Raw genomic sequence first — 27,937 nt, forward strand, 5'->3', positions numbered from 1 at the left:
TGCAATTATTTGTTTTTTATGCTTGTACTTCTTTGTCTTCTAGTATCATGAGATCACTAGTTGTGGAACCTTTTTCTTGTTGCGAATCGCTTAACGTTTCTACACTGAGATCAATCCGATCACGTTCGCTGACTACATTGTCATCGTTTGATCCTCCTGGTCTCGTTCGCATCTAGAAGATATTTATCTCGATAATAGTGCAGAATTGTGAAAAAGATGTATCGTATTGGCCGCAAATTAAGTTATGTACCAAATCTACAGGAATTTCATCTTTGCTTATGGTAGAAAGTCTCTTATAAATCTGTTGAGCTTGTTCAGGATTAATGTTAGATTCTATCAATGACGAAAGAATATCTCTCTCTGTTATAATTAATTCCGGATTGGGATCGATTAATACAACCGATTTATTATTACTGTTCGATTTACGCTGACTCTCGGGTGCTTCGTAATTCTTTAGCTTTTCCATGATCTTATTTTCGTTCAGAACTTTTGGCGGGGTCGGTGATTGAAATGTCAAATTATTAAATTTTCGAGAGTGAACGAGATCTTTTAATTCCTCAGCATCCTGATCATCCGACATATTCAAAGCGTCTTTTAACTGATAAATTTCGTACATCATTTTATTCTGTTCAGAGGTAGGGAAACTATTATTCTTTCGTTTCTATTGAATAAATATAATTTAAATAATATTGAACTAAGTGTGATTCTGACCATACTTAGAAGTGTCTCATTTTTTTTTAAATGCTTCTGAAACACATCTTGCAATTGTTCGTCAGTATAAAGGCCATTTTGTATTATTTCGCAGGTAATGTCGTACACGAATTTCGCATATTTTGCTTCTTCCTCGTCTTTCATACACGTTTCCTGATTACACGTTGGATCCGTGTATTCTTTAGGAGTTTCAATTTTATCGTAACTTCTCGATGAACTTACCGTCATCGAAAGATGATTGATTTCTTGTGTCAAAAAATCAGTAGCGGTTTGGTAAACCATCGAATCTTCTTCATAACTATCGAGCATATTATTTAACATAACAGTAAGTAGTGGATGCTTGATGTTAGGAAGAAGGAGCATTTTTTATTGAAAATTTTATTCACCTGTGTTCCGACAAGTCTTGAAACTTTAACGCGGCTTTTGTAGCTTTTACTTGTCGATCATTAGAAATAAATGGCTCTGTCTTATTCGTTTTCAACGTTGTTGAACTCGGATAAATTACACGATTATGCAGTCTCGATCGTGAACAAACCATACCATAACCATAATGGTTAGCTAAATAGCTTTGATCTTCGCGCTGGCATAGACACTTTGAGTCATCACTTCTTCGTAATAAGTCCTATTTATCAAAACAGTCCTATTTACCAGAAACACCCTGTATAGCAATGTATATTTTGCATTTATGACATACAGAGTGTTTCATATAAAGTGTTACAAGCTAAAGATTCATATTTGCAATGAAATGACTCAAAGTGCAAAGGGTTAGGGTATGACTGAGCTAGAACATGAATAATTTACCGCTGGATGATGAAGGGTGTCGTATGCCAACACATCGATTATATCATTCTTAATCTCTCGTCCAACGATTCGTGGCCTACAATCAGGTTGTCTACAGAACCGTTTTCTTTTGCGTGTAAAGTTTTTGTTTTTGGCATCGACAACACACTTCGCCATCAAAACGCGTCGTAAATGCGAACTCATTGAATTATATGCTGCCAATTGTTCAAAGTAGTTTTGCCCATTTTGATTGTACGCTGCGTACAAAATGCTGCAGGTTATTACAAATTTAATAGCGCAAAAAATAGTTATATCGCGTTATTCATATCAATATATCTACATTTACGCATTTAGAAATGATCGATCGTGTACAATAAAGCGGTCGTATCGTTCATACCAGTACTTTTAAGATTAACTTCACTCCTATTGTTTTTCGTCATTTTTCGATAAGTATATTATTTCGTGAGTCTGTGTTGTACGAAGCCGAGAAATATTTACTTCACTGAGAATTTTGAGCAACGACCGGTAAACAATTGTCTTTTAGTTTTAGCTGACAATCATGTTTTTACGTGAACATGTACACTCGACTTGCTGAAAATTGTTTTACTTTATGTTGCTAAGCAACTTTCCCAAATTCATTATAGACATAGTCGGTACATGAAGGACATGGACGATTAATCGTTCAATCAAATGAACGTCGCGAATAATTTACTGTTTTATTCGTTATCTATTATTCGAATAAAATTTGATTCATCTTTATTCCTCCACTTGTTCGTGCCTGTACGAACCTGATACGTGATTGGCTGCATCATCATACGTATTTTATACGTTGTTTCTATGAAGGTTGTGGATTGTAGCAGCCGATAAAGAGGAACTGGGAAAGGAAGGCAAAGAAGATCCGTGACGAATAACGTATACACAACGCCGACAGGTTCTCCACAGTCTCTTAAAAATTAGACCTTCCGTCTTCGTAACATATATAAACTCTGATTAACATCGAAGTCTGACAACTGTCAAATGACAAGCCCACTTCAAAAATTACGTTCCGAAGATTGAAATGGCAGCAGAGATAAAGCCCACACCAGGTGTAAATCATGACAAATTCAGCACGAGCCGCAAACCTGTGTTATTGTCGAAATTGGAAGGATGTAATGATGATGTTAATGCAGCGATCATTATACCGCGCGAAGAAGGTGTAATTAGCGTTTGTGATGATAGGTATATGAGACAATCTTTTTTCTATATTGAAACTTTATTATACTTATGTGATCATTCAAGAAGTGAACTTGAATTTTTTTTTAAAATTCTTTACATTTTTGAAATTAAACTTAATACGGTTGCTCTTACGATTTATTTTGTTACGCTTTTTTTATAGAACTGTTAGAGTTTGGTTGAAACGCGATTCTGGTCAATATTGGCCTAGCATTTGTCAATATATGGCTGCTGGTGCAACATCGATGAATTACTGTGTGGAGACTAGGCAACTGTTTGTTGGTTTGGAAAATGGAACTATAAATGTACGTATTATAATGGTATCTTATAGAACTATAAATATTTTTTTTTTATTTCAAAATAGATATGTTAGGTATTACTTCCAGGAATTCATTTTGGAACAAGATTATAATCGAATGACTGCTATGCGTGAATACTTGGCGCATCAAGCAAGAGTTACAGGTGTTATATTTGCATCCAATTGTGAATGGGTTTTAAGTGTAGGTCGAGATAAAATGTTTCAATTACATTGCTCAGAAACAGGTCAAAAGTTAGGGTCCTATCAGACGGATGCTTGGTACACTGCACTGCAGTATCCTTTTTTTTTGTGATATATTATTTGCAACCTACTTCATTTCAATTTGCTTGAATTTAATATTAACATGTTTCCTTAACTAGCACAGATTTGATGCGCAATCAAAACATGCTTTTGTTGGTGATTATTCTGGACAAATAGCAATGTTGAAATTAGACACTAATGGTGTCAGACTAATCACAATATTAAAAGCACATACCGGAAGTATTCACACTTTAGCTTGGGATTGTGAAAAGCAACTCCTATTTTCTGGGAGTTTTGATCAAAATATCATTGTATGGGATATTGGAGGACGACAAGGTACAGCATATGAGCTCCAAGGACATCAGTAAGCATATCTATTTATTACAAAAATGTTCTATTTGAATTTATCTTATATAACTGAATATACAATTTTACAGCAATAAAGTGACAGCACTGTGCTATGCAAGCGCTGAACGCGTGTTGTTGTCTGGAGGAGAAGATGGAGTAATAGTTTGTTGGGATATGGCTGCAAATAGGAAAGAAATAGCAGCATGGGTAGAATCCGATACGTGCCAAGTACGTGGTTATAAGATTAGAAATGTGTTAATAATTCGTCTGTTAATTCAATTTTTATATATTAATATCATTTCAAATTGAGGCTTGTGGAAGACCATTTTTCTGGAATATTAAAGCGATGATGGATCAACGACAATTGGGTTTGAGACAACATCACTGCCGCCATTGTGGTCGTGCCCTATGCGCACGTTGTACGTCGCAACGAATACCTATACCAGCAATGGGTTTTGAATTTGAAGTTAGGGTTTGCGATCCATGCCATATTCAACTTAAAGCTGCAAAGTAAGTAAAGATACTTCAATAAATAAAGCGTTGAGCGAACACGTAATTCATTCCATGTATATGTTATTTAGCCAAACATCTTTAGCATCTTTCCATGACGCGAAACATAATGTCGTTGGAATGGATCTTGACGCTCCCAGACGAAGATTATTAACGATCGGACAAGATCGACTCATTAAAATTTGGGACATTTCCGCACTTCTTCAGTGAACTTCCAAATATGTTTGTTTACAAGTAACGAAATTAATCAAATCATATGATATAAGGGAATATATTGTCATATTTCAATGTAAGAGTGTACTATCCAGAGCCTATTTTTGTGACCATCAAATCACTTTGTTTGATTAACAACCAAATGATTTTTTCTTATATCGCAATTTACTTCTTATAAGAAATTCGAAAATAATAGATCTTTCTATGAAATCGTAATAGTATAGCTATGAAATTTTAAACAAACGTTTAATTTGCAAGCATCTTTTATTTGTAGCAAGTAAAAAAAAAGAGTAACTCATATACTTGTTAAACAAGTAGTTAGTGTTAGTACATATATTTTTTAATATTTCTTATTTAGTGCAATCATATTTGAAAACGACCAAAGTACGAATCAATATACATTATTCGGGATTTCATCTAATTATCTTTGTTATCAATTTATTATAACGAATTACTATTTTGAATAACAAAAATTGAACATAATTTGATTTCGTTAGGTTAGCAAACAACTAAACGTAATCCAAATTTCTTTGTTTTCCTAAGGTACCCGTAAAACACGATTAATTCTTCATTTCTAGATTGTATTAATTGTCTGATCATTAATAATTTGTCATATGTTAACAAAAAAAATAAATTATGCGACATTTTTGGGGAAACATTAAAAATATCTAAACGATAATAATTTATTAAAACAATAAGAGGTTATCAAATAACATAAGTCACTATAGCTCCTAGTCGTTTTATTTGTTGTATCCTTAATTGTTGAATATTATAATTTTTTACCAGCAAACAAGAAAACGTCCCAGATTGACAGGCTAATTGACTCTTTAATGTCCATCAATTTCTCCAATCTTTTGAAAATAGGTAGAGGTTTTGTAAAAGAACCACGAATATGCTTTCGTAAATTTGTTTTAGCAATGCAGTCCAAGTACAGTGATAATGCGCTTCCATAGAAATAGCACTTGTGATTAGAAGGAAGTTTTGATACATATTATGTCACAACGAGGAAACGCAGTGTTTGGAGTTAATTAGCTGTTCATTTTATTTTCTTGACTTTTCCATTAAAAAAATTAATATAAAAGAGAACCAGATTCTGCATTTTCGCCTACACGCTTGAATGTAACTATTTCACGTGTTTCCAGAATTATGTATAAAATTCCTGCATATTACAGATATGTTTACCTTGTTATTATCAATGACAAAATTCTTGGAAAAGTTTGCTTAGCGCGAAGCTTTTGCCGTTGCTTCTAGGACTATCATCGATAACAATGCGGCGTGATATTATACTATAACTTTAGTACCGAACCAATCGAAATACTCGTAAAAGATAGGTCGTTAAAATTAAACTATTCTCGTTACACTAAAATATCGTGTTTATGTATAAAACTGATTTTACGCAACTGTTGAATCGCAACGCACATACATCGCCTATGTTGTTGTTGCTCCTGAAATTTTCACGTATCGATGTGTATATTATAAGTTACGGAAATCGCAATACGTGTATGTGTAACGTTCATGTGAAATTCATATGAAATGAAAATATATTTTCAATGTAAACCATTCGTTTGCCTGTCTCACTCGAATACACATATAAATAAATGTAAAGAATACTGCAATACCGAATGCATGAAAAAAGAGTATCTATTTTTATGACTGGAATTTTTCTGTATTCTTGATATGCGTGATAAAATCACGGAAGACATTATCGATATCTTTCTGTCATTTGGAATTCGAAATTTGTGATATCTTGAAAAATAAATGGACTCACAAATAAACATCTTATCGATTCGAATTGATTTTGTGCGATCGGTATTGCAGAACGACGCCATTCCGACTGCTAACATTATCGATCGATAAAAGAAGATCATAGCGGCGACAGTGTGCAACAGGTTACAGATTCGGTACTACGAATGACGTCACAAGATCATGGCGCCAAGATAAAGGGTCTAGCGATGCAGGGATTGCGCGATAAAGGCGGAATATCTACGGACAGAACAGAATCGCATTGGTAACCAAAGATGGACAAAGTTTTTATGTAAATAGAAAGTTTGGAACAACGAATAAGATTCTGGCCCAATCTCCGATGATAACGTATCTCCGGTTGGTGGGATGGCAGCGTAGTCGAAGGCTTGGAGTGGAACCTGATCGCTACATAGGACGCAGGTACTTTTTCCACCTCTTCTACGGTTTCAGTCGCTTCGCTTCCACCTGGCACGCCCGATTCGAACCGAAGCTCTCCGAGTAGACGCGTTAATGTGCCGGTCACCGTGGCCCATCCTCCGGAACGACTACTGTTGCTTTTCGTGTCCCATTTCCTACTCGTCGTGGTGCCGCGATCTTTCTTTTTTTCACGATTTGTTGCTTCCGAGGGCGCCAACCTCACCGACGATCATCTAGTCACGTCGGACATGAAAAGCGCGCCTTACGTCGCATCCGAAGTGCAGTGCAGTGCCTCTTAATGGAGTGTGCCGACATATAGCCGCTTTCGTCGTGTTTCTCGTTACTCGCACAAGGTACGTTTGAATTCGTTCATTGTGAAACGTTTCGGGGATATCGGTTGCTACCGATCGACGACGTCCCGTTCGATGGAATGCCAAATATCTCGGGTACGCGCGACTGGTTCTCGTTTCGGAATTCGTTCGAGGCGATATCCTCTCGACGACTTCGAAACAGCGTCCTTTTTCCCTCTGTGGATCGGACGGAAACATTACGCCGCTATACGTCAATTCATTACCGTGTTGCATCGACACTTGTAACGATACAGCACCTTCTCGAAACGGGGATGGGTTAAATTCTTAATTAAACGAAAATTGTGAATAACGAAAGGAAGTTGAACAACGTTGTGTATTCGTGGAATGGAAGTTGGATGTTAGGTTAGAGAGGATTTAATTATATTTCACGGTGAACGAATTGTTCGGGTTGAATAAACGTCACGAATAGCTCACGTTGTGTTTTCATTCGTCGCGAGTTACTTGAATAAACTTTTATCCGTCCCTGTCGTGAACAACGTGTGGCTGTACAAGTCGCTATCGTCGAGGAAAAGAATCGTAACGATTTTACGCAATTAGTTCATACACGTACACGTCGACCTTAAAATGCGATAATAGGTAGACAAGATAAGCGTAACTTCCAGATAAAAGGAGTAATACACAGTAGGTTGGAATGTTTACCAAACGATTACGTATTCGATTATAGATTCGTTATTGGCTTCTGTTAATGAAAGTTTGTGACCCAAGTGTACTCTCTCGCAGGAGTCGTTCAACCGATACGGAAACGTTTCGTGCATACCTGCGTACGTGTTCGTGATAAAACTGACACCTTGCGATCGTACGTCGAGCGTGGCTCGACAAGACGTATCGAAATCGGAAAAGAGCACTCGTGGAAAGCGATTGTGACGCAACCTAGAAGACTATTACCTCGGTTTCCTTAAAATTGATTATATATAATCTATTATATAACTGCATGTACAAATTATATTGAATATTCGAATCACTTTTCCTAGGTTTGTCGCGGTTTCGAGCGTAGTTGGTTAGATGTGCGACGCGGTAATGCGTTGTTCGATCACCCGTTGAAGTCTCCGGCATGCTGTGCTGCGCCATTGACCGTTCTCCAGATATTCTCAAAGTCAATGGTTTTTCAAGTTCAAAGGAATAAACTAAAGAATACAAACTAATTTTAGAATGTACACCCTTTGCTATAACTTTCGATTATTTCTACAGCTTCTAAACTCTAAACCTGCTCTGGAACATCCCTTACGTTCCGATCCATTTAATCCAAACCCGGTCGTAGAGATCAAGTCGTTAAGAGGTAATTCAAAAGTACATTTCCTTATGATTGTTTTCTTTCCATGAAAAATAATAAAAAAAGGAACACGTGATTTTATTTCAGACGTAATAGCAAGCTATAGGAATAGTTCCAGTCGCTGGTAGCGGCAACAATTTACTTCACAGTGAATCTCCTCCCGGGTGTATCGCGCAACATTCGATGGCATTCCCGATAATACGAGAAATCGCATCGAGGCGCGAGATTCGCGAGAATTCCAGCAGCCAGCTCGTAACGAACGTTCGGAAGACGTTATATCTTCGTCGTCCTCGAACGCTCCTGCGTGTTATTAGACGCTAAGCGCGCTCGCGGTCTGTCTATTCGAAGAAAAATCACTTCAGCATGCGACGATGATGTCTGGCCCGATCACCGTTACGGTGGAACCAGCACAAGCATAAACCTGTTCGCAAAAGTGGGTTAGGCAGTTTCTGCTACCACCGAGAGGCCGCACGGGCTTCGAGAGCATCCATCGAGGATCCTCTCGGACGAGATCGATCTCTCCTCTTCTCCTCTGTTTTCTTATTGACCAGATCGTCTCGTTTTGTTCGCGACAGAACGATTTATCGCGGAAATTCAAGCGAATCGAATCGAAAAAAAAGTCGAATCCGAGCCACGAACGCCGCTTGAGAAGCGTCGATCGAACGCGACCAAGTTCACGCGTCGCTGGCCGTCAATTTCGTTCGATGGATTCACGTCGAATTATGCTCGCACGAGTGACTCCTGGGTCGACGAACCAATCGACCCGGGTCCTCCTCCTATGCCACGATTTTCGAATATTTCCTTGTCTTTATAGCTTAGAGAACGATTACTCTTAATATCAACCCTTTGAACTCCACGTAATTAGGCTATACGTTAACTCCTTAGACTCTTTCTTAGATTTCATAGATGTTAAAATTTGAAGTCTGCCTTGAAGAGCTCTTTATAATGTTGATGTACATATGTTACTCTTCCTGAAACGCTATTAAAGGACATTTTTACGAAGATCGAACGAATTTTTTCAGGCGGAGTGCCGACAACCACGACTTAAGAGATGGTCATCGTCACGCGGGTGAGTATAGTTTCTTTGCTGTCTGAAATTGCTCGCAGGGAACTGTCCACTCGGTGGTTCGCGCGTTATTATATTACGCTTCCCTGGGATGTTTCCTTCAAAGACGGTCAGTAGGAATCTGTGACAAGTGAAAATGACGGCGGATTCTTTCCCCGCATGAAAAGTCATGCTCAGGAGACACGTGCGCGGTCTCTCCCAACGACGGAGGAGCGCTCGAGATATTCCAGCCTAGATTATCTTCCGTAGATCATCGGATAGCAGCTCCAATGAAAATAAGAGTCAGAGAAATCTCCCACCACTAGGCATTACGACAAACTAGTCAAATTTATTAAATTGTTGCGAGGAGATCATTTGTCAAAATGTCTCCAATACTTTTAAATACAAGTTTGTGAAAATATATCGAAACCCAGTATGAGTTCTGTTCTAGGTGACGAGTCCGATTGTCTTTATCTGCTCGTTTATTCGTAGATCGTATTTTCGCCTTGCAAAAAAAAAGTGGAACGTGCCCAAGACGAGAAATAGTCGATAACCGAACAGATAGGCGTAGGTAACGTACAAGTTTCGATACGAATAATTTGTATTCGCTGTTACGTGTTTTACACTTGCAATCTATTTTCATACGAGTTTTTATTTTGATTATATCGATGTCGTGCGTTCGAATGCATGCGTGCATGTCGATATTGTGACTTGTGTTTGGCTCTTCCAACTTGTAACTCGCTTAATACTCAGCTTCAATTCACAGGAGGATACCAGAAACACACGAATACAGGAGGTACCACGCTTTCTGCGTATTAGAAGCGTTAACCAAGCATGACACCCCAAACAGAGATGGAAAAATTCTACAAATAAAAGATAACTTTATCGAGTAGCAGTCGAATACTTACCGAGTACGAATAGTTTCGCAAGCAGTGCCCCAAATACGTGATAGAATCCAACAGGAAGCGATCCCTTTTGTGTAAAAACAAAAATGAAACTACTCGAGGCCGTTTACGACGATGGCGCGGGGTATATGGGGACGAATGGTCAGTTAATTAGGAATAGTTAACGGTCCTTCATCACTTCGTGAATGCCCTGTGCAGGCGTCTTAGCATTTCGCGCGAGCGAACCAGCCGTCGTATAACGGGACGTGAATCGTTTTACCGGACACGCGTGTGTATCCTCGACTGTATCCTATTCTTTCCCTACGCATGCACGCACACCCTAGCTTAATGGTTCAGAAACCTTTTCGAAGCTCCTCCTCTTGAAAAAAATAGAGTAGAGACGAACAGAATTATCTTTATCTCGCAGTAATACTGTTTTAACAACATCACTCTATTAGTGAGTAACAACGCAATCTTTTTGGTCCAAAGGCCACCATTTTTCTTACTTCACTATTTTCTGTAATAATTTCCAGGAGTTACGGTTCACGCGGAGGATTCTAAAATTCTTGCGACGATTTCCTTTCGAAACCCGCGTTCCTGAAAATCCTAACAATAATATTACGTCTTTATTACTACGTTTGCTGGGTGATAAAATGGCTCATTTTATCACCCAACAAACCAGAACCCTGGCTTAACTGACAGCGCTCGCTCGTTTCCACGCTTCGAACAAAAAACGACTATCACGCAAGGTCGGGTACACGCGACTCGTCGAGCATTTTTCTCTGGAATCGAGGTATACGTGGCATAGCTGGTTTCGAAAGCGCGTGCACCGATGAAAAACAACGGTAGGCGGATTTTTCGTTCCCAAGAGGCTGCGCGGCGGCGGCCGAAAGTAAAACTCCGTGGCGAAGAAGGGCCAAATCGGGACGGTTGCTCGTCTCGAGCTAACGAGCGGATGAGCTCTTCCGATGTTCCGCTGAGGTGAACAATCGGAACGTATACGAATATCAGACGCAGCCTGTGCATTCGTATTGATGCGTCCGTGGAGCACAGAATAGCCTGGAGGTTCTCAATCTTTTACTTGAGAAGAAACAAATGTACCGTTTACACTTGATCTCGTTTCTCTGCTTATCCTCTCTTTGCTGTAACTAGACGATCGCTTAATATGATTTCGCATTTGAATACTCGACAAACAACTCGATAACGCGGATAACATTTGGATATCCGAGTACTCGATCGCATACTCGAATGCCTCTTTCCGTTGCTGTACTAACTTTGGTACTGGTAAGCTCGATGAGATCTCACCTTGGAAAATATTCTAAACGAAAGCGTTTCCTCGTCTTTCTCTTGCCAATCGAGTCTCGCAATTCCCTCTTCGTTCGAACTCGCGCTGGAAGCCACAGCAATACTCGTTCAGCTAACTCAATTATCGCTTGTGGTCATCCCTTCGTGGATTTGAGTAATCCACTAATTTAGTTTATTCCGTTTCACTATCGTAAGAATATTGTCACTCGACCAAAAGCCATCAGCATTGGCAAATAAAACATAAGAAGAATGTCTATTATACCGTAGTTTTACATTACCTACACAAGGATCATGAATATAACAATGTACCCTGCACATCGTGCTGAAGAATCAAGTGCATTAATTATATTATATCCACCACTTTAAACCCCGCGTGACTAGAGAAGTACTCAAGTGTCTTTTAAATGTGTTACGGGATAAGGGTGTTCCCATGGTGAAATGAAAAATTTGTTAAACATCTCTTCCACGCGATAAGATCCTTTTCCTTTCCTGTCCACCGGTCGACGGGGGAAAAATAAACCGCGAAACGCGCGTTTAGATTATCTAATAATGCCAACTACCAGTTATTCAATTAACGCGTCTAAGGTGTCGTGTTTACAGTTACAGCGCGTGCTACCGCGTTCGCTGGCCAACTCTCGAATTAATTTAGGTCAAGCTCGTCAACCGAGTAAACGTTCGCCGCAAACCTTGACATTAGTTTCCTATTCAATTTCCCGACTCTTACGTATGCGTGTCCTTTGAGGCGCGATTCCCGACTGCGGTTCGTTTACCTTCCCTCTTCAACCCGAGGATGGCTTCTAGGGTCTTCGAGGACTCTCTCGAAATCGTGCTTGATCGAATCACGAGATGAGTTGAGGGATCTGGTACCATTTTTGAAAGTGTGAAAGAGAAATCAGGATGAATGTATCTTCATTCTTTCGAGTTGATTCTCTTTCAATAAATAAACATATATTTCCCAATAATAAATCTTCTCCAAGTGAAAGTATTTCTAGATTGCACCGAAACAATTAGCAATTACGTTCATTTTACGACTCGATCCTTCGATTAAAGAAAGGGAACTTGACTTTAAGATATGTAATTGATAGAGTATGCGAAAAGACTGCACGTGCCCTTTGAAACAGTAGGCTCCCCATCTCTGATCTATACGAATGCATATGTATATCCTCCGCTTTGTAACTGAATGCGAGAGCATCAATGGTCCCGCGAGTGGGTCGCGAACGATTGAAGATTACGTGTGAAAAAAAATTCCTTTTCAGGGGGATTACATATGGATCGAACCAATCTCAGGGAGAGAATTTGACGTCGCAATAGGAGCACGAGTGGTTTCCGCGGAAGGCAGGCGCATTCAAGTGAAAGACGACGATAACAAGGTAATCGTTACCTACTTTTCGCGTTCGCCGCGGCGTTTCTCGATTCATCGAGAAGTATGCGCGTTTCGAGCGGCCATATGAGAAAGTGTTGCCTGTTAAACGGCGATTTCGAATACCTCGACCACTAAACGAGCCCTAAAATTCTCAGGAACAATGGCTGACACCGGAAAGACGAATAAAGGCGATGCATGCCACTTCTGTGCAAGGTGTAGAGGATATGATCAGCTTAGGAGACCTCCATGAAGCTGGCATTCTGCGGAATTTGCTGATTCGCTATAACGAGAATCTCATATACGTAAGCGGTGGATATTGAAACAATGCGAACTTCTTGGCGACCCAAGCATATGCTTCTATTCAATTGAAACTTGAAACTGTTGGATTAGGCTTTAGTTATTTTTTTAGCATTTAGTAGATTTATAATACGTGGTCCTTCTTTGGTAGCTTCATTCTACAATAAATAAATTGCAAATAACATGCTTCTATTGCCAAAGAGATTACCGTGTTTGAAATTTCTCCCTAGCATTCGATCAATTTTTAAATGAAAAATTCTAACTGGTTGTTTTTGCGCAGACCTACACAGGCTCCATTCTGGTCGCCGTGAACCCGTATCAAATACTGCCCATATACACCGCAGAGCAAATTAAACTGTACAAGGATCGTAAAATCGGAGAGCTTCCGCCACACATATTCGCTATTGGCGACAACAGTTACGCGCACATGAACCGATACGGCCAAGACCAATGCATAGTGATCAGGTATCCGGTCGCTTCTTTCTCCTTAACGGGGGATTCTGGTTTAAAACAACAAAGACTAACTAGTGATTTAACCTCACACATTTAAAGATCGTCTAAAATGCAATTTAAAAAAAAATAGATTCGTCTGATTGTTCAGAATCCCCCGTAAAACCACTCTGAACGGCTCTTTCCACCTCGTCTCGTTCGTGGCAGAACGGTTTCTCAAATTCACGAATATTTGTGTCTTAGCGGCGAAAGCGGAGCCGGCAAAACGGAAAGTACGAAATTAATTTTGCAATATTTGGCAGCGATCAGCGGCAAACATTCTTGGATCGAACAGCAAATTTTGGAAGCGAATCCGATTCTGGAAGGTATAACGCTCGAACGTGGTAACGCGTGAGCAACTAGGACAAAAGTAGTAAAACGTTGACTCTGGTGTTCTCGTAGCATTCGGCAATGCGAAGACGGTACGAAACGACAATTCGTCCCGCTTTGGGAAGTACATCGACATTCACTTCAACGAGCAGGGCGTGATCGAGGGAGCAAAGATAGAGCAATATCTGTTGGAAAAGTCGCGAATAGTGTCGCAGAGTTTGGACGAGAGAAACTATCACGTGTTCTACTGCATGCTGGCTGGCCTATCGAAGGAGGAAAAGCAGAAGCTGGAGCTGGAGGACGCGTCGTCCTACAAGTATCTTACAGGAGTAAGATTTCTTATGTGAATCATCGTTAACACGCGAGGACATTTTTTCTAAATAGATACTATTTTCAGGGTGGCAGCATCACGTGCGAAGGTCGAGACGATGCCGCAGAATTTGCAGACATTAGATCAGCCATGAAAGTTCTACTTTTCACCGATGCTGAGATATGGGAAGTCCTCAAACTGCTCGCCGCTCTGTTGCACACGGGGAACGTTAAATACAGAGCCACGGTTGTAGGTAAGCGCGACAATTCCTACTCCACACGATTGTCGAAGCTTTAACATCGGACATATTTCAATTCTATCACGATTCTCCAGACAATTTGGACGCTACGGAGATACCAGAGCAGACGAACGTGCGGAGAGTGGCGCATCTGTTAGGCGTACCTGTTCAGTCTCTAATAGACGCTCTCACCCGCAGAACGATATTTGCTCACGGTGAGACGGTTGTAAGTAACGTGTAACTTGCGTAATTCTTATTACCTATATCTGAAGAAGCAATGTCATCCCTCTATTTTCTTAATACCATGAAATGCAAATAATATGGAGATGCTCCATCGTAGCAGCATCGTTTATCTGCTGTATCGTAACGCGTGCGCAGGTTTCCACGCTATCCAGGGAGCAGTCAGTTGACATCCGAGACGCCTTCGTGAAGGGGATATACGGACGATTGTTCGTGCACATCGTGAAAAAAATTAACGAGGCCATCTACAGACCCAAGAACACCTCTCGAAGCGCCATAGGTGTCCTGGATATATTCGGCTTCGAGAATTTCAATCACAACAGCTTCGAGCAGTTCTGCATCAATTACGCGAACGAGAACCTTCAGCAGTTCTTCGTGCAGCACATCTTCAAGTTGGAACAAGAAGAGTACAATCACGAGGGGATCAACTGGCAGCATATAGAGTTCGTTGACAATCAAGACGCGTTGGATTTGATAGCCATCAAGCAGCTGAACATCATGGCGCTGATCGATGAGGAGTCCAAGTTCCCAAAAGGAACGGACCAAACGATGCTGGCGAAGATACACAAAACACACGGAAGCCATCGAAATTACCTGAAACCAAAGTCGGACATCAATACGTCGTTCGGTTTGAATCACTTCGCTGGAGTTGTCTTCTACGATACCAGAAGCTTCCTGGAGAAGAACAGGGATACGTTCAGTGCCGACTTGCTCCAGCTTATTCACATATCGTCGAACAAGTTTTTGCAGACCTGTTTCGCCGAGGACATAGGCATGGGTTCAGAGACGAGGAAACGGGCGCCCACTCTGTCCACCCAGTTCAAAAAGTCTCTGGACTGTCTTATGAGAACGTTGTGCAGCTGTCAGCCTTTCTTCATCAGATGCATCAAGCCTAACGAATATAAAAAGCCGATGATGTTCGACAGGGGTCTCTGTTGCCGACAATTAAGATACTCTGGTATGATGGAGACGATTCGAATTCGTAGAGCTGGTTACCCGATCAGACATTCGTTCCCAGAGTTCGTCGAACGGTATCGATTTCTTATCTTTGGCATACCCCCGTCTCATAAGGTCGACTGCCGTGCAGCCACCTCCAAAATTTGCCACATAGTTCTAGGAAGGTCTGACTACCAGCTTGGCCATACGAAAGTCTTCCTCAAAGACGCTCACGACCTGTTCCTCGAGCAGGAACGCGACCGCGTGCTCACTCGGAAGATTCTCATATTGCAACGCAACATCCGCGGTTGGGTCTATAGAAGAAGATTCCTCCGCATGAGAGCCGCTGCAACGATCATTCAAAAATATTGGAGAGGTTACGCGCAACGTCAACGATACAAACGCATGCGTATCGGTTACATGAGGCTTCAGGCGCTCATCAGATCACGAGTCCTGTCACACAGATTTCGACATCTACGAGGGCACATAGTCGCCCTACAGGCACGTGCCAGAGGCCACTTAGTGCGCAAAATGTATCAGAAGAAGCTGTGGGCCATCGTGAAGATACAGGCTCACGTTCGTAGATTGATCGCCCAGAGACGGTACAAGAAGATCAAGTATGAGTATCGTCTTCACGTCGAAGCTTTGAGACTTCGGAAGAAGGAGGAGCGGGAACTCAAGGACCAAGGGAACAAGAGGGCGAAAGAGATCGCCGAGCAGAACTACAGAGAACGGATGCAGGAACTGGAAAGGAAAGAAATCGAGATGGAGCTCGAGGATCGGCGTAGAATGGAAATCAAGAAGAACTTGATCAACGACGCGGCGAAGAAGCAGGACGAGCCTGTAGATGATAGCAAACTGGTGGAAGCAATGTTCGACTTTTTGCCTGACTCCAGCAGCGAGGCTCCCACTCCCGCGAGGGAAACTTCCGTTTTCAATGACCTGCCTGCCCCAAAGGCAGACCAGCAAGAGATCATCAGTCCTGTTCAAACCGCCTCGGAGGACGAGGAGGACTTGTCCGAGTTCAAGTTCCAGAAATTCGCTGCGACCTATTTCCAGGGGAACATCACGCATCAATATTCCAGGAAACCGTTAAAGCACCCTCTGCTACCTTTGCACACGCAAGGAGACCAGCTGGCCGCGCAGGCTCTGTGGATCACTATACTTCGTTTCACTGGCGACCTACCCGAGCCTAGGTTCCACACGATGGATAGAGACACAACGTCGGTGATGTCGAAAGTAACGGCTACCCTGGGTCGTAATTTCATACGGAGCAAAGAGTTCCAGGAGGCCCAGATGATGGGCGTGGATCCAGAGGCGTTCCTCAGACAAAAACCGCGATCGATCAGGCACAAGTTGGTCTCGTTGACCTTGAAGCGAAAGAACAAATTAGGAGAGGACGTTAGGCGGAAGTTGCAGGAGGACGAATACACAGCGGACAGCTATCAGTCGTGGCTGGAAGCCAGACCCACGTCGAATCTTGAGAAACTCCACTTCATCATCGGGCACGGAATACTCCGCGCGGAACTCAGGGACGAGATTTACTGTCAGATCTGTAAACAACTGACGAACAATCCATCCAAATCATCGCACGCTCGTGGATGGATTTTGTTATCGCTTTGCGTGGGTTGCTTCGCTCCTTCTGAGAAGTTTGTCAACTATTTACGCGCATTTATCAGAGAGGGACCTCCAGGATACGCGCCATACTGTGAGGATCGATTGAAAAGAACGTTCAACAACGGGACACGTAACCAACCCCCCAGCTGGCTAGAGCTTCAAGCTACCAAGTCGAAGAAACCGATCATGTTACCCATCACGTTCATGGACGGGAACACGAAGACCCTCCTGGCTGATTCAGCGACTACTGCTAGGGAACTGTGCAATCAACTGTCTGATAAAATATCTCTTCGCGATCAATTCGGTTTCTCCCTTTACATAGCGTTGTTCGACAAAGTCTCGTCCTTGGGCAGCGGTGGAGACCATGTAATGGACGCCATTTCTCAATGCGAGCAGTATGCTAAAGAACAAGGTGCTCAGGAACGAAACGCTCCGTGGAGATTGTTCTTCAGGAAGGAGATATTCGCGCCATGGCATGAACCGACAGAAGATCAAGTCGCCACAAACTTAATATATCAGCAGGTCGTCAGGGGCGTGAAATTCGGCGAGTACCGCTGCGACAAGGAGGAAGACTTGGCGATGATCGCTGCGCAACAATATTACATAGAGTACCACACGGACATGAATGTCGACAGATTGTACACCCTCTTACCCAATTACATTCCTGATTACTGCCTGACTGGCATCGACAAAGCGATAGACAGATGGGGTCATCTGGTTCTACAAGCATATAAAAAGGTACAACAACTGATTGCAATTAAAGATTCAATTATTTGTATTTTTAACTTGTTCTTTGACTTGTATTTTTATTACAGAGTTACTATCTGAAGGAGAAGGTACCTGCCCTGCGCGTCAAGGAAGACATAGTGGGCTATGCCAAGTTTAAGTGGCCTTTGCTATTTTCTCGTTTCTACGAAGCGTACAGGAACTCTGGCCCGAACTTACCGAAGAACGACGTTATTATAGCTGTGAACTGGACCGGAGTGTACGTCGTGGACGATCAAGAACAAGTGCTTCTGGAATTGTCCTTTCCCGAAATCACCACCGTATCTAGTCAGAAGTATGCGTTTATTTAATTTAAACATTTTCGAATGTTCCATTTTTCCACCAAATTGACGGATATCATCCTGATTTAATTTCCAGAACGAACAAAATATTCACGCAGACGTTCAATTTATCGACGGTGCGAGGAGAAGAGTTCACATTCCAAAGCCCTAACGCCGAAGACATCCGCGACCTGGTGGTATACTTTTTGGAGGGTCTGAAGAAGCGTAGCAAATACGTGATCGCTTTGCAAGATTATAAAGCGCCAGGGGAAGGTTCGTCGTTTCTCTGCTTTCAGAAAGGCGATCTCATTACGTTGGAGGACGAGAGCACAGGCGAGACCGTTCTCAATTCAGGATGGTGCATCGGCACGTGCGAGAGAACCTCAGAGAAGGGCGACTTTCCGGCCGAGACGGTTTATGTTCTGCCTTCGCTGACAAAACCACCCAACGATATATTGGTAAGGCGATCGCAACTATGAAATCATTGACCACCGCTTGTGTGTTACTTTTTACGCATGAAAAATGACGGATGAAATTTTTTTCCAGTCCCTGTTCAGCATCGAAGGAACGGAGAACGGCCGCAAGCTGTATCCGCAACAGGTGAACGGAATAGAACCACGCGATAAACCTCACACGCTTTCAGAATACGCGATCGACCACTTCCGGTAAGTGCTTGCTCTCTACTCAAGCACAATTTAGAGATAAAAAAAGAGTTACCCTTTTTTTTTAAAACTTCATTTCCAATCTAGAACACCGCCAAAGAGAACCATGTCGAAAGCGTTAACTCTGACGACGGCGCGACGCGGTCACACCGACGAATTGTGGCATCATTCTAGAGATCCAATAAAGCAACCTCTCCTGAAGAAATTAATATCCAAAGAGGAGCTAGCCGAAGAAGCGTGTTTCGCTTTCAATGCCATCTTGAAGTACATGGGAGACTTGCCGACGAAAAGACCGCGAGTCGGCAACGAGTACACCGATCTAATTTTCGACGGACCTCTGAAGAATGAAATTTTAAGGGATGAAATTTATTGTCAAATCATGAAACAACTCACTGACAATAGGAACAGATTGAGCGAAGAGCGAGGCTGGGAACTGATGTGGCTCGCCACCGGGCTCTTCACCTGCAGCCAAAGTCTTTTAAAGGTATGCATAATTGCGTCTATTAGCGATTACTGCGGAAACCCATTCGTTTAAAACGGCTCGTTTACTCATTGCAGGAATTAACTCTGTTTTTGCGCACGAGGCGGCATCCCATATCTCAGGACTCTTTACAAAGACTGCAAAAAACTTTACGTAACGGTCAGCGGAAGTATCCGCCGCACCAAGTCGAAGTGGAAGCTATACAGCACAAAACAACGCAAATATTTCACAAAGTTTATTTCCCAGACGATACGGACGAAGTGTGTACTTTCAACGCAGCCATTCTTGTTCCGTTTATTTTAAAAGTGACTCACACGATCTCTCCTGTTGTACAGGCGTTCGAAGTGGACTCATCGACGAGAGCCAAAGACTTCTGTCAAAACATCGCGCAAAGACTCAACCTGCGGTCCGCGGAAGGATTCAGCCTGTTTGTAAAGATTGCCGATAAAGTCATCTCAGTCCCGGAAGGCGACTTCTTCTTCGACTTTGTACGACATTTGACGGATTGGATCAGGAAAGCTCGTCCCTCGCGCGACGGTATGTTTTCAATGACCTTCGAATAAAATATGATAATTGCATTTGCGTATCGGCTGTATAAGATTAACGTTTCACGCAGGTGTCTCGCCCCAATTTACGTACCAAGTCTTTTTTATGAAAAAGTTGTGGACCAACACTGTGCCTGGCAAAGACAGAAACGCCGATCTCATTTTCCATTTCCATCAGGAGCTTCCTAAATTGCTAAGGGGTAAAAAACATTTTCCACTATGTCGATACATACCTCTCCATTTTTTTTACTAACTGATTCATTACTCTGATCGTTGATAGGTTATCATAAATGTACTAAAGAAGAAGCATCGAGATTGGCAGCGTTGGTGTACAGGGTTCGGTTTGGCGAGAGCAAGCAAGAACTCCAAACGATTCCGTAAGTGAAGTATACCATGATAGAGAATATTATTCGAAAGAAATCGCGGGCAATAAAATAACCTAGAACCGATGTTCACAGGCAAATGTTAAGGGAACTCATACCAGGTGATCTAGTTAAGGTACAGAGCGCCAACGATTGGAAAAGATCGATAATAGCGGCATACAATCAGGATGCTGGTAAGATAGAAGACGTATGTTAACGTTAAGTGTAATATGCATTCCAATGATGTCTAACGTAAGTACTGCTTATATAGGAATGAGCCCGGAAGACGCGAAGATAACATTCTTGAAGATCGTTTATCGGTGGCCAACGTTCGGTTCGGCGTTTTTCGAAGTCAAACAAAGCACAGAACCAAATTATCCGGAACTGTTATTAATCGCAATTAATAAGCACGGTGTAAGCCTTATACATCCGCAAACAAAGGTAAGCAGTTACTCGACTATTACGATAATCAGTATTTTCGTCTATGTTGCACGAATGTTTATGTTTCAGGATATACTAGTGACGCATCCTTTTACCAGAATCTCAAATTGGTCTTCGGGCAATACCTATTTTCACATGACAATCGGGAATTTAGTGCGAGGCTCAAAATTATTGTGCGAAACCTCCCTCGGATACAAAATGGACGACCTTCTAACGTCGTATATTTCGTTAATGCTTACTAATATGAATAAACAACGCACGATACGGATAAAGTAAACGCGATATTCGCGTACGTTTCGCGATTCGTCTTTGCAAACCATCACGCGCAGAAATAGTTCTCCGAAACTCAAGACCTTGAAATAACACCGCAATAATTAATTTTATATAGCAAGAAACATTTGATATATAAACGCTCGCGTTATAAATCTTTTAATTTATATACATATACATATATACATATGTATGTGTATACGGTACTAACTAGAGAACGCAACCGTCGTGTGACCATTTTACATACTCATCCGTTAATTTATAATTTAATTGTTACTGTAATCAAGAAGATAAGGGGAATCGTGATTCATGTGTACACAAATAATTAGCTGAAAAAATTGTATATGATTTATTTACAAATAAGATTTTCATATAGTTTTGTAAAATATTATTTTAATATATAGGAGATATAATTAAAGAATTTCACGCTCAAACGTATTCTGTCGCTTCGAGATAAAGACAAATTTGTGTGCAACTAAAACTATTCGATCGAAAGAATCCCAAGTCAACGAACATTCTTCCGAACTTGAGCACTGAGAAATTACGTGCGAACGTACACTCGAAATTGTCTTTCCGATATAACGAGTTTACAATTATTATTCATTGAATATCCGTCCAATGATACATGTAAGGATGTAATTATTATTAATTCGCAATTTATTACTGTGAATAAAGATAATCGTGTTCTTCAGGTACTCGGTGCAAATTTTAATCGTGGGTAAATTCCCATGGAATACATATACCGACATTCCTCGTTTACAATGGATCTCTTCAGGAAGACAATTCCCAAAGCGATCCTATCTCGCTTCCTGCTGAAGATAATTATATTCGATGGTATCTTGAAAAAAGCCTGTACCGATTCTATGAAGTCGAGGAGCCAAGAAACGAACTATTTTCAGCTCATAGTGTTTGCACTCTTTCGATATCGTAAAATTTATTATAGTACACGAATACTATTTCTATTTCCGTGCAACGTTTCTTCTCTCCCTATCAAATAAAATACATTACAAGCACAAGATTCAAAACGACAACGTAAGAAAATATTATACGTATATTTTCTATGATCACAAACAATTAATAATTTTAGGCATTTTTCTATTCTCAAAGGGTTCGATTAAATATCGAAGAATACGCATTCCTTCGGTGCACCCTATTTCTTATAAAAAATCTTCGTTGCACCTCGTCTATTTAATCGTAATTATAACTAACCCCGAATCTTGAGATTTGCATATGACAGAAATCACGCAGCAAGGATTTCGATTCTTATCTTCAGTTAGAAATGCACCGATGCATACGTACTTTTTAAACAAGTACAGTTCCGCTTTTGCGAATATACCGATACCAAGAAATCGATACGTCGATAGGTAGCAAAATTAATATAAAGCGTGCACAGTACAATTTATACGTTAAAGAAGCATAACCGAAGGTTTCACCGGCGAAAATGTATAATACGAAAACTCTGGTAATAAATAACAAACGTCAAGGTGAAACCGCGATACCCGAACACCGCGCAAAATTAATTCGAGTAGCGTTCATTACTCTGACAAGATCCTAACGACTCGCTCTTCGTTTTCTCCCACGTTAAAACTAGAGTTATTTCTATGCCATACGAACAGTTTTGCGAAACTTAGACGTATCTCTGAGATTACACGTAATCGTAGCACAATGAAATCATGATAATCTTGTGAGTCATGCATTGATATATACATAAAATAATATTAAGAGAAATCATAAGGTAAACTCGAGTCGAAAGTCGAAAACAATTTTCGACGCTAGGAAAAAAAGAAGAAGAAATCACGCATGTATCATTGGGTCGTTGATAAAGTTTGTTCCGGTTTTTTAAATAAATAGACGATGTGGAAATGTAAATGCTGTTAAAATGCATTTAGACGAGTTATTTGATGCAAGATTGCAGAGATTCTTCATGATGAGATTTTTATATAGTTGAACAAAATGGTGTCAATTCATAATTTTAATATAAAAACGGAACGAGCTTTGTAAACGACTAATAGATCGACGCGTGCCGTAGATTAAGATCACCCATTCCTGATGGATATCCGTCCAAATGTTTTACGCGAGACTCAGTTTCTTTTTAATAAACACGATGAAGATTGTTTTAATCCTCCAGCCACGGACACGCTAGTATCACTTAATATTATTTTTCTTTTACCATTCTCATATTTTACGACAATTTTAAATAATAAATACAATTTACTTGCATTCTTCAAACAGAAAAGTCTCAAGACCGTCCAGGACTGGAGGGTTAAGGGTAGATCGAAGATAGAGCTGTATAAATGTAGAAAATGTGAGTTAAGAGCACGCGAAAAAATGAGAAGAGAAAATAAAACTACGCGAGCGAATATCCGTATGCGTATATTGCACCGTTTGCCACGCTGTTTCCTGTATTGCAATCAGAATTGAAACCAAACAGGATTTCGTCGATAAAATGACTCTTATCCTTCGGGAACGAACGGAATCGATGTCGAATGCACAACCAGTTTCAGTGATCGATATGCAATTGCACGGACCGAACCGCGAGTTTCGTTGGCTCGTCGAATACGAAAGAAAACGTATCGCGACGAGCCTGAATCGCAAATTTGTCGTCCTGTTCCCATCCTTGTGCCACGCGATTGGCTAAATATTCACATTCGTAGAAAGCTTTTAATCCTAAGAGTGCTATAAATTATTAATTTCTCTCTGTGTAAATCTGTATCAACACTTAAAGCTAAAAACCTACGGTTGGGTTGCGGCGGAGTTGGACATTATTCGATTAATTTCGAATAAATCTTTATCTAGATAAAATGTTATTCGAAGAATTAACAAAACACTTAGTATTTGTGTACCACATGTGATCTTTGTGACTTGTGTAGGTCTTGCCTTATTTTTGTGCTGAATGTATGCTTCGTGTGTGACATTGATTGCATGTTTGCGTGTGACGTGATTTTACTTCCGTTCGTGCGGGTTTTTAAATGTTTGTATACCAAAGAAAAATTGCATACAGTACACAAATACTACACACAAGTACTTGTACTCTCTCAACTGTTGACCTCAATCAAAAGCTTACATATATATTTACCCCATAACAATTTGTTTTAATAATATACATCAACCCCGTCTGAAGTCAGCGGTCGAGGGAATAAGAATACTTCTGTGACTTGATGTAAATTATTTCTCGTTATCTAGATAAAAATGTGCTCAACTCTGGGTAGCGGTATGAACATAGGGAAACAATACACGGCACATTGTACACGGTTTCGGACTCGAATAGGTATGTTCTGCGAGAGATAGGCGACGTAGCAAAAGAACTGTTACGTCGTCTTCGTATTGTCTAAACGTCTTGCCGCGTCGTCGACCTGAAGCAGCAGGTCTTTCGTCGCGTACGTTGTCGAGTCACCGTCCCCGTTGGCTGACTCGTTATCGATAGAAATTGGAACTTCGTCGTCGTTCCGCGGATGAACGTTCGTACAGCGGACAGCGTTCGTCTCGCTGCGCCGTAAACTTTGGTGATGCACGGTGTAATTGTCTAGGAAACATCAGAGACCCGGCTGTGGCGGTTGATGGGTGTTCCAGGGTACGTCTGCGATCGCGGGTGGCATACTGGCTTGATTGTGCATGGCTCGAGGAGCTCTCATGATCTCGTCGGCAGGTGGACAATGAGGCCGTGGTCCAGGCTCTGGGGTGTACGTAAACGTTAACCCAGTGGCATAGATGATGCCGTCGTTGCGGACCAGCGAGACGGGCACCTGAGTCGGTTGCCTGACCCAGAGCCACTCGCCTCTGAACTGTGATATATCGGGGACCACGCAGAGCATGCTCTCCTGGCATCTGTACATGGTTTCAGCCTCCACATCGCCAAACCACACCTGAAGATTTGGCGTGAAATTGTCGCCCGTGAGCTCTAGCATCGCTACATCGCCTCCACCGTTCAAGTGCAAACTATGAACAAGTGGTACCGGAGTTACAGGTGACCTGACCGGCCCCATGCCCTCGAAGAACTGATACTCCGCTTTGTCTGTACTGATGATCGTCCAGCAAGCGCCGTCGTTTATCATTTCTTTGTTCGCCTCTTTCGGGCATGGAGTGGCCTGGAATTGTATTATGCGTTCTTGAGACAAACATAAATACATGTGATCCGTGTCCTTCATGTAAAAGGCGCATTTGTGTAGCTGTGAAACAGGATCGTCAGCCTCCAAACTGGCCATCTGTTTGTCCACCTTCCGAATTACTAACCGCGGTAGCGCCATTCCTGTTACGGAACATACTAACTTTACTGTACTGCCATAGTGCACGTAACCGTCCCTCACTTGAAACTCCTCCGACTCGCTCTCGTTGTCGTCCAGTAAGTGTATCGTAAACGCACCCCATTGCGTCGAACTTGCGTGGAAGTTACCGTTTTCCACGTGAAGATAACGCGTACTCACCGTTTGAGATCGCAACCGATTGAACAGTGCCACTTTCGTCCCGCTTGCTATACACAAATCAGCGTTCTTCAACGACTGTTTCTTCTTCGAGGGCTTCGAGATCACCTTGATCCTTTTACTGTGAAATACGCCGATATCGTGACCACTACCATAAAACATTTTCACCGAGAGCATAAAGTGTTTCCTCTTGTCTGAATCGGAAATGTATAGCGTCTTCGCCGCGCAATACTGTTTCCCATTGTTCAGGTCCAATTGTTGCATGTCCTGGTCAGAGTTACCGATACCGATGAAGGCGCAGAGCTGCGCCGATTGTTCGCTCTCTCCTTCGCGAAGCATCTGCTCCTGCCGCATCCTCCAACCGTCGCCAAACAAATAGATACACGGTGGAGGACAGAAGAACCGTTTCTCGTTACCGTACGACTTTTGCGCGACTTTAGCATGAAGAATCACGATAACCATGTCGCTTCTATCGCGCAAGTAACGCTCCATTGCCTCGCGCGTCAACCTTTGATCTTGGTGATCTGGTCTGTAGACGCTAGATCCGAACCTTGGATATACCGACATGACCGAAGTTGGCGAAGGAGGAGATTGCATTCCATGCGCCATCGTAGGCAACCCAAACTGGTGTGGCATATTTAATCTTCCGCTTTTATTCGCTCTACGGTACCACGGAATAGCTAGGTAGGCTGCGTACTATCCTTGTCATCCGTGCATGTCATAATTGCCTCTGTCGCTTCATCTGAAAGAAGTTCAGTCATGGACAATTATAACATGATGCATTTCCTTCTACTACGTTGCTGTAGCATGACTAAAGTTTCATGACAAATGTATTTCTTTCAGTTAGTAATTTATTACTTATAAAAGAAATATTATTTACAGAAGGAAAGCTGAAGTGGAATATGGTTAGAAACAAGACACTATTGTTAAGCCAGAAGTACAAGTTGTTAAACCAAATCAAGATGAAAGATGGAAGGAAAACCCTGAATTTGTTCTAGAAAGTCAAGTGTAAGTTAAAGAATAAGTCGTAACATTGTGTAGTATAATGTGAAACAGTACTATGTTATTATTTACAGGCATCTGAATGCATACAGGTACATAGGAGTCTTTACTTGCTCAAAGCTTTAGCGTGGGAAAGATTTTTGTTTTTCATGATACAAGATGTAATTAACGTAAGGCATCTTTCTTTAAACGAGCTACGAAGAATTACTAGTCTTAGTACAGGAAAGAGGAAATGTGCATATGCACTGTGGGAACTAAGCTGAGCTCATTTTTCCTGCATGAATTAAATCACCCTCGTTCATTGTGTCTATACAACCGTGCCTATGTATTTGTAAGTATGCAAGCATTCTTTTACTAATTTTATACTATTTTGTATACTTTTTTCAACTGACTTTAATTTCTGATTAGAGCAACTTTGTTGCAATTAGGCACAAAAAGAGATCTCACTCAAAAATCTTTAATAATTCTGTATGTATTTGAAAATGATAGTTAAACATATATGAGAATGATATTTCACAAAAAGAGAAAAACTCATATTTCCTGGTAACGCACGTAATGCCAATTGCCTGACAACAGTCACATGTATATGCTTGTAACTTTTAATTAAATGCACTAAGAATAGACAGGCAAATATGTTATTCCAAGTAAAGCCACTGAAGCAAACTCGATACGTTAGAATTGCTGGTTCACAAAAACTTAGCATGTAAATAAGAAATAAATTTAAATTTCACAACATCTACATGATTATAATTACGTATAGTACTCGATACTAATTACTTTTTCACGTAAAAATAACAAAATTGAAAGAAAAAGATTATGTATGCTAAAAGTGAGGTATTTAAACCATTTCTATAAGCAATATGATAACAGAAATTAAAGATTATATCGGTTTTTCGTATAATTTCCAGTATAAGAAATGATCCAAGAATATTATACGAGTAGAAGACTGAGTAGATCTCTTTCTTAATGAATTATCAAAATACTAACAATCGTTTATTTACCTTTTCGGCACAGGAAAGGTTAAACCGAACAAAAACAGGTTACGTTCTTGACACTCACCTCATTTTCAGTAACAGCTGAAATCCAAACATAAATCCCAATGCATTTTCTAAATTATCGTTTAATCACAACTATCATGCTGCCCGTCGATCCTTCACCATTCGCAAATCCTTTTGCGTCCTCGTCGCTTATTCTCCCTAATCCATTCAAAAAACACCTGTTCACTTTCCGAATTTTCCGAACAGTCTTGCCAACCCTTACAAACTGATCTCGCCGCGCGCGGCACTTTAAATCCAAGGTACGAGTATTACGTTTCGAAGCACTGCCCTAAAACTTTGTATAATTGCGATTGAAAACAGGACACGTTACTTTTATATTTCAAAATTGTAATTTCGTTAGCGTTGGCTTAACTACACGGCTACTTGTTTCGTTAAGCCAACGAAAATATATACAACCTTCCTCGACGATATTCGCCGAGTAACTAAGTTCGAAACGACAACGTAGAGTTATTACTACCGCGTAA

General features: G+C 41.1%; 4 protein-coding genes across 8 annotated transcripts; 2 read left to right on the forward strand and 2 right to left on the reverse strand.

Annotated features, from left to right (window-relative positions):
- Positions 1–5: 5 nt before the first annotated feature.
- Positions 6–2,285, reverse strand: LOC128893576 (spermatogenesis-associated protein 7-like). 3 transcript variants are annotated; one of them, XM_054154633.1, is made up of 7 exons: positions 1,889–2,285; positions 1,513–1,748; positions 1,098–1,333; positions 934–1,009; positions 712–864; positions 251–625; positions 6–172 (listed from the first exon to the last, which is right to left on the reverse strand). In XM_054154633.1, the coding sequence occupies exons 1-7, from the start codon at positions 1,929–1,931 to the stop codon at positions 17–19; spliced, it is 1,275 nt and encodes a 424-aa protein (XP_054010608.1). In that variant the 5' UTR covers positions 1,932–2,285; the 3' UTR covers positions 6–16. The 3 variants fall into 3 exon arrangements, with proteins under 3 accessions (XP_054010608.1, XP_054010606.1, XP_054010607.1); XM_054154631.1 differs by having other exon boundaries at positions 712–1,009; positions 1,889–2,283; XM_054154632.1 differs by having other exon boundaries at positions 712–1,009; positions 1,832–2,283.
- A 69-nt stretch (positions 2,286–2,354) lies between these two features.
- LOC128893578 (WD repeat and FYVE domain-containing protein 2) lies at positions 2,355–5,895 on the forward strand. The gene is made up of 7 exons (XM_054154635.1): positions 2,355–2,709; positions 2,867–3,008; positions 3,090–3,295; positions 3,387–3,626; positions 3,700–3,838; positions 3,921–4,120; positions 4,192–5,895. Exons 1-7 carry the CDS (start codon positions 2,549–2,551, stop codon positions 4,328–4,330), a joined length of 1,227 nt encoding a protein of 408 aa, XP_054010610.1. The 5' UTR covers positions 2,355–2,548; the 3' UTR covers positions 4,331–5,895.
- Positions 5,896–6,008: 113 nt separating this feature from the next.
- On the forward strand, positions 6,009–21,690 carry LOC128893566 (myosin-VIIa). Of its 3 annotated transcripts, none has more exons than XM_054154604.1 (21): positions 6,009–6,496; positions 9,157–9,203; positions 12,625–12,738; positions 12,887–13,033; positions 13,309–13,493; positions 13,722–13,843; positions 13,920–14,176; positions 14,245–14,410; positions 14,491–14,621; positions 14,774–17,926; positions 18,004–18,248; positions 18,332–18,692; positions 18,781–18,899; positions 18,984–19,380; positions 19,455–19,637; positions 19,713–19,914; positions 19,994–20,122; positions 20,203–20,299; positions 20,381–20,478; positions 20,556–20,725; positions 20,795–21,690. In XM_054154604.1, exons 2-21 carry the CDS (start codon positions 9,186–9,188, stop codon positions 20,999–21,001), a joined length of 6,501 nt encoding a protein of 2,166 aa, XP_054010579.1. In that variant the 5' UTR covers positions 6,009–6,496; positions 9,157–9,185; the 3' UTR covers positions 21,002–21,690. The 3 variants fall into 3 exon arrangements, with proteins under 3 accessions (XP_054010579.1, XP_054010577.1, XP_054010578.1); XM_054154602.1 differs by lacking the exon at positions 6,009–6,496 and adding an exon at positions 6,530–6,846; XM_054154603.1 differs by lacking the exon at positions 6,009–6,496 and having other exon boundaries at positions 8,596–9,203.
- LOC128893575 (suppressor of hairless protein) lies at positions 21,321–27,874 on the reverse strand. Its single transcript, XM_054154630.1, has 2 exons — positions 27,475–27,874; positions 21,321–26,155 (listed from the first exon to the last, which is right to left on the reverse strand). Exon 2 carries the CDS (start codon positions 26,047–26,049, stop codon positions 24,529–24,531), a length of 1,521 nt encoding a protein of 506 aa, XP_054010605.1. The 5' UTR covers positions 26,050–26,155; positions 27,475–27,874; the 3' UTR covers positions 21,321–24,528.
- Positions 27,875–27,937: the final 63 nt, after the last annotated feature.

The sequence above is a fragment of the Hylaeus anthracinus genome, unplaced genomic scaffold (assembly GCF_026225885.1).
Source record: "Hylaeus anthracinus isolate JK02 unplaced genomic scaffold, UHH_iyHylAnth1.0_haploid 3, whole genome shotgun sequence".
Taxonomy (NCBI): Eukaryota; Metazoa; Arthropoda; class Insecta; order Hymenoptera; family Colletidae; genus Hylaeus; species Hylaeus anthracinus.

Excerpts from the sequence above, each read along its gene's own strand:
- LOC128893575 (XM_054154630.1), bottom strand. The coding sequence starts at position 26,049 with ATGCCACACCAGTTTGGGTTGCCTACGATGGCGCATGGAATGCAATCT.
- LOC128893566 (XM_054154604.1), top strand. Across the intron at positions 14,411-14,490 it reads ATACAGAGCCACGGTTGTAG|ACAATTTGGACGCTACGGAG; the intron begins GTAAGCGCGACA and ends ACGATTCTCCAG. Across the intron at positions 18,693-18,780 it reads AACCACCCAACGATATATTG|TCCCTGTTCAGCATCGAAGG; the intron begins GTAAGGCGATCG and ends ATTTTTTTCCAG.
- LOC128893576 (XM_054154631.1), bottom strand. The coding sequence starts at position 1,931 with ATGACGAAAAACAATAGGAGTGAAGTTAATCTTAAAAGTACTG. Across the intron at positions 1,749-1,888 it reads AGTTAATCTTAAAAGTACTG|CGTACAATCAAAATGGGCAA; the intron begins GTATGAACGATA and ends TTTTGTACGCAG. Across the intron at positions 626-711 it reads ATGAGACACTTCTAAGTATG|AATAAAATGATGTACGAAAT; the intron begins GTCAGAATCACA and ends ACCTCTGAACAG.
- LOC128893578 (XM_054154635.1), top strand. The coding sequence starts at position 2,549 with ATGGCAGCAGAGATAAAGCCCACACCAGGTGTAAATCATGACAAATTC. Across the intron at positions 3,839-3,920 it reads TAGAATCCGATACGTGCCAA|GCTTGTGGAAGACCATTTTT; the intron begins GTACGTGGTTAT and ends TTTCAAATTGAG. Across the intron at positions 4,121-4,191 it reads ATTCAACTTAAAGCTGCAAA|CCAAACATCTTTAGCATCTT; the intron begins GTAAGTAAAGAT and ends TATGTTATTTAG.